We start from the raw sequence: 7,742 nt of genomic DNA on the forward strand, positions 1-7,742 counted from the left end.
CAGCCTCAAGTGATGCTCCTGCCTCAAGCCTCCCAGAATGTTGGGATTACAAGCGTTTGAGTCACCTTACACAGCCAGTTCCTGCTTCGGACTGCCCATTCACCACAGTGGGGTAAATGAGGCTTGAAATTTGTCTAACACAAAGGTCTAGCCATGTTTCCTCAAAACTGAAAACAAACTGCCAATAACCTGCAGCTGACTGAACCGAAAGTCCTAATTCTTCACCGTCCCTGTCCCCACACACTTGGCCATGTGACTTTGCAATACCTCCCACCAAAATAAGGGCATGCATTAGCACATTTTACCATTCCTTGAATTTGGGTTCAGCTGTGTTACTTGGCCTATGAAATGTCAAGAGTGGAAAGGGCTCCATTGTAAGAACACACATGACCAAGGCTCAGTGTGCTCCCAGGACTCTCCAGAAAGCAAATGCTCTGAGACCCAAGGAGCTGCATGGCTTTTCGCAGCCCAAACCTTGGCAGTCTCATGGTACAAGTTCTGCCACATCCTCTTGTGGAAGAAATCACAAGCTGAGCCTGATTCAGGGGGAATAGAGTTGTTACAGGCTGACTGAGCCCCCTCCAAATTCTTACATTAAAACCCTAATTCCCAGGACCTTAGAACATGACTGTCCAGAGACAGGGCCTTTAAAGAGGTGAGGAAGTTTAAAACAAGGTCATGAGCATGGGCCCTAATCCAATCTGACTTGTGTCCTTATAAAAGGTCAAATAGACACCAGAGACGTGTGTACACACAGGAAGGGACCACGTGAGGACAGTGAGAACCAAGGAGGCCTCAGATGACACCAGCCCCTATAAGCACATTGAGCTCTGACTTCTGGCCTCCAAAACCCTGAGAAAATAAATTTCCCAGTCTGTGATATCTTGTTACAGCAGCCCTAGCTGACTAATATAAGTGTCAGAGGATTGGAGGGCATGGCAAAGTTTCTTATTTAAACAAAAGGTATGGAAAGTCAAGGTCTTCTTTATTTTTTTCAGATAGGGTCTCGTTCTGTTGTCCAGACGGGAAGGCAGTGGTCTCTAACTCCAGGGCTTAAATGATCTTCCTGCCTCAACCTCCGATTAGCTGGGACTACAGGCATCTACTGTCTCACTCAGCTGGGGTCTTTGCTTTAAGTTACAATCGCCGTGCCACCCGTTTCCTCCCTTGTACCTGTATGACCTCAGCATTGCTATAAGCGCTCACTTACCAGCAAAGGCACAGGTGAGCACACAACACGTGGTCACTGATTTCTGGGCCTGAAGCCTAAAGGGAGGTGGCTCTGAGAACACAGCAGGATACAATGGACATAGACACACTTGGCTAAACTCATCTGTTGTTTATTTTGACTGGAGAAGCACTGCAAACACTGCCAAAAACCCACCCTGATCCCTCTCTTGGCCTCCCTTTGAGCAGGAAGCCTGAGGCAAGACCTCCCACAGACTGGGGGGTTAGGGGGGGAGGGGCAAGAAAGGAGACATGGGGGGATGCAGGGAGAGATGGTGAAATCGGGGGACAGGGAAGGGGCAGGGTGGTGGGTAAAGGGATTCTGGGGGAAACACACACACTCTCCCACACAGGCAAAGACCAGGGGCCTCGATCTCCATCCCAAAACGGCAGCCACAGGAATGTCAAGGAAAGACCAGGCGTCCACGAGACATTTCAGTCCTTCCTGTCATGAAGCGTCTGCCACGAGGGGCTGGGTCAAGGTCCCTGAACTGTAGAAAGAAAAAGTGCAGGGGGGTCAGCTTGCTCAGACAGAGGCCAGCCAGGGGCCCAAGTACAAAGAGACAAGGAAGATAACAAAGGGAAATGCAGGCCCAGAGAGAAACTGAGGCACAAAGAAATGGGATGTCCCAGGAGGGCAAGAAATTGTAACCCAACAAAGCGAGCTGGGCTAAGACCTAGTCCTCAGCTGAGTCTGCAGTGAGGCACTGTGATGAGGAAAAGAGGCAGGTGGTTAGTACTGACCAGCAGCCAGCCACAAATGCCACAGAAAGCCCCATACCCACCCCACGGTAAAGCCTAGTGTCTAGAGAACCCAACAGTGGACGGTTTTCTTTGATACCTCGTCAGCCCGTTTGGGCCCAGAGTGTCCCATGCTGATGTCTGCTCCTTACCACTGACTGGTTTCCTTCCTGGGACAGGAGAGGATTCACCTTGCCCAGACCCTAGGAGGTCACTCTAAACTCCTGTAATGCTCTGCCTGAGTAAGAGAGTCTTGATCTACCTGGAGCCTTGGACCAGGCCAGATGGTCCATGCTAACAATATGATTCGTATCAGGGCTGCACATCACGCAGTATCAGCTTGATGTCTTGGGAGTGCAAATGTGGCTGGAGACTAAGGTCAGCCACACAGTGGGCAGCCATGTCTACGTGACCAATCTCCAATACAACCCTGGACATCAAGGCTCACATAAGCTTCCCTAATTAGCAAAATCTGATGCATGTTGTCACACATCACAACTGGGAGGATTCAGCACTATCCTCACCACACGCTGGAATACGGTAAGTGGAAGCACCTGGTCTCTCCCAGACTCTGCCCCATGAATTTCTCCCTTTGCTCAACTTAACCTGTACTTTTCACTGTAATAAACTATAACAACTTTGCCAAGTTTCCTGAGTCCTCGGTGGTCTTGGGGGTATCCTGAAACTGCACCCACAAAACATGCAAACAAGAATCAGACCATCTGGTTTTCTTCTCCTCTCCATTTTTTTTTTTTTTTTTTTTTTTTTTGAGACAGACAAGCTGTTGCCCTGGGTAGAGTACTGTGGCATCACAGCTCGCAGCAACCTCCAACTCTTGGGCTCAAGTGATTCTCCTGCCTCAGCCTCCCAAGTAGCTGGGACTACAGGCACCCGCCACAATGCCCAGCTATTTTTTTTTTTTTTTTGGTTGCAGCTGTCATTGTTGTTTGGCAGGCCCGGATTGAATTCAAACCCACCAGCTCAGGTGTATGTGGCTGGTGCCTTAGCTGCTTGAGCCTCAGCCACGGAGCCTTTTTTTTTTGGAGACAGAATGTCACTATGTCGCCCTTGGTAGAGTGCGGTGGTGTCACAGCTCACAGCAACCTCAAATTCTTGGGCTTAAGCGATTCTCTTGCCTCAGCCTCCCAAGTAGCTGGGACAACAGGCGCCCACCACAACGCGGGGCTATTTTTGTTGTCGTTGTCATTGTTTAGATGTCCAGGCCAGGATTGAACCCACCACCTTTGGTGTAGGTGGCTGGCACCGTAACCACTGTGCTAGGGGCACTGAGCCCCTCTCTCCCTTTTTCTTACATAAATCCCATTTTTGCTTACACTGGATGAAATCATCTATTGGTTAACCTTTTTGGAATCAAAGTAAATCTCTAGTTGAATTAAGACAAAGGTTTGAGCTATGGACAGGGTGGAATTGCCAGATGGTGCTTACAAAAGGGAGGTGCTCCATTTTATTTCTCAGGACTTCAAACCCTGCCATGGTGGCACCCGGCCCCACCCTCCTTATAGCAGTGGCCCACCATTTTTTCTGATATTGGGGGCAATTTACTTCCTCTCAGACTGCACATGAGGCAAGACATTATTTGTATTTCTGGACTATAAGACTTCCAATTTGCGTGTCCCAGCTGACATTGAACATGACCTCATTCTGCTCTGGTAAAGAATTCCAGGAAATGTAACTTCCGTTTAAAACATTTGAAACAAGTTTTCTGGCACAGAGCACGGTGGGAGCAGGTACACAGGTCCCCAGTGTACAGGGATGGCATTCTCCATCCTAGACCGCTAGGAGGTAGAAACTATACTGAAGTTCAGAGGAGGGTAGAATGTATGTTCTAGGTTCTCACGTCAGAAACCAGAACTTAGTTCTGGACTGGGCTAGGAACTGCAGCTTATCTGAAACATATTATTACAGCATCAAAACTGGAAAATCAGACTCAGAGGGTGCTGGAAAGCTGTTATATATTCCCATGGAAATTGCCACTTGTTCAGCAGTGATCAGGGTACAAACTAGTACTAGGCCTAGGGCGTAAGGACCTAGTCAGCTTCAGGAACAAGTCAACACCTGTGCTCAGGTGGGGCTGGTTCTCACTTCTCCAGTGCTGGGCTGGGAGAGGGCCTAGGTGTATGGTGTGCTGGGAGCTGGGAATGTAGTTCATTCTAGACCAGGCGTCCTCAAACTGCAGCCCCTAGGCCACATGAAGCGGTGTGAATTATATTTGTTCCCGTTTTGTTTTTTACTTCAAAATAAGATATGTGCAGTGTGCATAAGAATTTGTTCATAGTTTTGTTTTTCCAAACTATAGTCCGGCCCTCCAACGGTCTGAGGGACAGTGAATTGGCCCCCAGTTTAAAAAGTTTGAGGACACCTATTCTAGACTATGGGAATTAGGAGTCAGTTCTAGGGTAGTTTTGGAGCAGGTGATCAGTTTTAGAATTAGCTTTTGTTTCTATTCAGAGCCTGTTAACACTTAACAATCCAGACGAAAGTGCTGGACATGGGAATTCTGTCTCAAAAACATGCTGGGTCGTGGGCTGACACTCAGTCACATGGGTGCTGGGCTGGGTTCTGACAATGGGACAAAGCCAGGTTCTCAACTGTTGGGTCACTTCGACACTTTTCATTCCCAAATCAGATCTTCTTAGGGCAGTCCTCTGACCACGTTACCATCTCAGTTGTCATCCTGCACGACTCTAAGCCACTTACTCTGGGGACATAGCTGGTGTGTGCCCATCCTCCAGACCCTCCACCCTGGGCCAGGGAGTCACAGCATGAGGGGGCAAGTATCCAAAGAGTAGCATCCCCATCTCAGCAGGCACCCCTCACCTCTGCCTTTAGGGCACATTAGCCCCGAGCCAAGGCGGTTTTGATGGCAGCCACCAGTTTCAGAAATTTGCTCTCTGTGTCCACGTAGCCATCACCTCCCTAGGAAGGGGAGGAAGAAGGTAAGGGGTGAGCTAGAACCAAAACTTTAGCCCCAACCCCACACTAACCAAAAAATGAGGCAGGGCAGACAGATAGACATACCTTCTTGGAGTGAACCAACTTCCCTGCTACCATCACTTCGAAGAACCCAGTGGCCTGAGGAGTTCCCTCGCCGCACTGAGAAAAAGAGATACACTGAGAAAGGGAGAGATGTTGCAGGGGCTGAGATGTCCTCTTGGGGACACCCTCCTGCCTTCCCACAGAATGGACAACATAGGAGAAGGGGGCAGGGCCGACCTAACCCACCCACCCTGCTATCCAGGTCTGAGAAACAGACAAGCACCCCTGTTTGAGTCTTTCTGGGCTGTCTTGCTTTCCATCCCAGAAACTTACAATGTCCAGGCACCCAGGGAACTCATCTTCTAACTTCTTCTTGAGCTGAAGATACTAAGAACAGGGTGGGCAATCACAACAAAGTTCACACCAACCAGCCGCCCCGGGCATGCACTCTAGTCCTCCCCCCACCTCCAGGAATGCCTCCTGGTCATCCATCCTTACCTTGGACTTGTAGCCTCAAGCTCCACTGATAGGAGAGTCCAAGAGAGTGGGTCCAGGGGAGAGAGAAAGACAGGTGAGATAAAGAGGGACACAGGAGATAAAACAGAGGCAGTGATGGACACACCCCCAGGGAGGAGACAGATACCAGACCCATCAGGGGGTTGGGGAGGTGGGGGGCAGAGACACAATAAAGCGGAAGTCATCCAGACAGAGATACACAGATAAAGGAAACCCAAACCAAGCACAGGCGATGAGAGAGACAAGGGGAAGGCAGACAGAGATGAGCAAGTACAAGGAGACCAGAAGACAAAGAAGACAACAGGGATGGAAACAGAAGAACTAGATTAGATGTACAACGGGACAAATAAAACACCCAGCTCCCTCCCTGTGCCCTCGGCCCTAAGAAAAAGCCTGTTACTCCTGGACTCTAAACACCTTCCCAGTCCCAGGAGTGAAACACAAGCTTTCCCCAACCCCCAGTCAGGCTATTTAAGGACTGGAATCTGGTACACAGGCCTGGTGGGTGTCTCCAAATATCATTCCTGCCTCTGCTTTGTCAAGCAGGCAAAGACATTTCTAATGCTGGAACAGATCAGAATCCTGGGTGGGCATTACACATAGTACAGCCAAAGGACCCAGGTCCACGTTAGCCCTGGCTCCTGTGGTCTGGACCTCAAGCTACTAACCTGCCCCTCGCCCACTCCCAGCCTCAGTTTCCTAACCTGTAAGATGAAGCTAAAATTCCTCTCCCTGAAGGGGTTTCTGGGAAGGTAAATCCACCAAACATGTATTTATTAAGCACCTCCTGCATGCCAGTATAGTATGGGGGTGTGGTTTAAAGCACTTCATCCAAGACAGCTATTAAGGTCACCTCACCCACTACAGATGGGGAAATTGAGGCCAGAAATGGAGTGTGGTCAACAACCAAGGGAACCCACGGGGCAGAGGTCCAGAATATATCATTCAAGTCATTCTCGAACCTTCTCGCCCATGACTGTTCAGGCTATTGAGGGAGAGGAAATCTAAGGGTAGACGGAAGCTTAAGTCCCATCTCAGAACTGATCTCCACCCCCTTCCCCCACCCAAACCTCGGAGTTGGGTGTTTAAAACGGACACACACGCGTCTCAGTTCTACCTTTTACAATCTGAGATGCCCTGCATGTGACACTCCGGGAAAGGCGGCTCTGCAACCTCGGCACGCCACCACCCCCCACCCCACCCACGCTTGGCATCCCTCTTCTCGCCTCGGCGTCCCCAGGAGTCCTCCCAGCTACGCTAGCAGACCCGGACGCCAACACAGGCGGGGTCAAGGAAGAGGGACCTTTGGCCGCCGCACTTACCAATAAATAACTTGGACCTGGAGACCCATGGCTCCGGATAGCAGCCCCGCCACACAGTGGACACCTGCACCCACCGACCCGCCGCGCGAACCCGCGAGGTCTGCGCCCTCCGCCGCGCACCTGCGCAGAAAGGCCTGCGAGTCCGGGGTCGTGGCGCGAACCAAGGCGGGGAGGGGGGGTAGGAGCGGAGGGCGGAGAGGCGCCCAGGCAGGGACAACGGACCCTCAGTCCGTCCCGACAGACCCCCCCCTTGCCAGCATACTTCCTGTCACCTAGTTGAGCTAAGCACTCCGTCTCATAGAGGAAGTTCCTGGGAGAAGCCCTCCGCGCGGCCCTCCAGGTCTCCCCGGGTCGGAATGGTACGGCCCTGCCGGCAGGGTGCTCGGGACTAACCGCGCCCCGCCTCAAACCGAATTGGTCGCGGGCTTTTCCACGGCGTGGGCCTGCGGGGCGACGGGGCGGGAGTGCGAGGAGGCTGCGGTTCTTGGATCTCTCTCCCCGGGGGAGAGCGAGAGGGGCAAGGCCGCCCGGACGCGGGTTTTCCGCGGGCGCTCCTTGGCGCCCAACTGCCTTTTTTTTTTTTATTAAATCATAACTGTATACATTGATATGATCATGGGGCATCATACACTCGCTTCATAAACCATTTGACAGATTTTTATCACAGTGGTTAATATAGCCTTTCCGGCGTTATCTCAGTTACTGTGCCAAAACATTTACATTCTACATTTACCAAGTTTCGCAAATACCCCTGTAATATGCACCACAGGTGTGATCCAACTGCCTTATGAAGCCCGATGGTTGGACACGGCGCCGCTTTGTTGTTGCACAACTGGGTCTCTTACCCTGAACCCTCCTGCCGTCCCCGAAGGGAGGGGTTCGTGGAAACGGCTGGAACCAAGCAGCTGAGTTAAGGGGTTAGGGTGCGGCCGCCTCTCT

General features: G+C 51.2%; 1 protein-coding gene across 3 annotated transcripts; it reads right to left on the reverse strand.

Annotated features, from left to right (window-relative positions):
- Positions 1–1,319: 1,319 nt before the first annotated feature.
- SELENOW (selenoprotein W) lies at positions 1,320–7,306 on the reverse strand. Of its 3 annotated transcripts, none has more exons than XM_053604762.1 (7): positions 7,197–7,306; positions 6,804–6,923; positions 5,464–5,488; positions 5,299–5,352; positions 5,008–5,082; positions 4,807–4,905; positions 1,320–1,718 (listed from the first exon to the last, which is right to left on the reverse strand). In XM_053604762.1, the coding sequence occupies exons 2-6, from the start codon at positions 6,830–6,832 to the stop codon at positions 4,825–4,827; spliced, it is 264 nt and encodes an 87-aa protein (XP_053460737.1). In that variant the 5' UTR covers positions 6,833–6,923; positions 7,197–7,306; the 3' UTR covers positions 1,320–1,718; positions 4,807–4,824. The 3 variants fall into 3 exon arrangements, with proteins under 3 accessions (XP_053460737.1, XP_053460736.1, XP_053460735.1); XM_053604761.1 differs by having other exon boundaries at positions 7,076–7,211; XM_053604760.1 differs by lacking the exon at positions 7,197–7,306 and having other exon boundaries at positions 6,804–6,971.
- Positions 7,307–7,742: the final 436 nt, after the last annotated feature.

This window comes from Nycticebus coucang, chromosome 10 (genome assembly GCF_027406575.1).
Source record: "Nycticebus coucang isolate mNycCou1 chromosome 10, mNycCou1.pri, whole genome shotgun sequence".
NCBI classification, from domain to species: domain Eukaryota; kingdom Metazoa; phylum Chordata; class Mammalia; order Primates; family Lorisidae; genus Nycticebus; species Nycticebus coucang.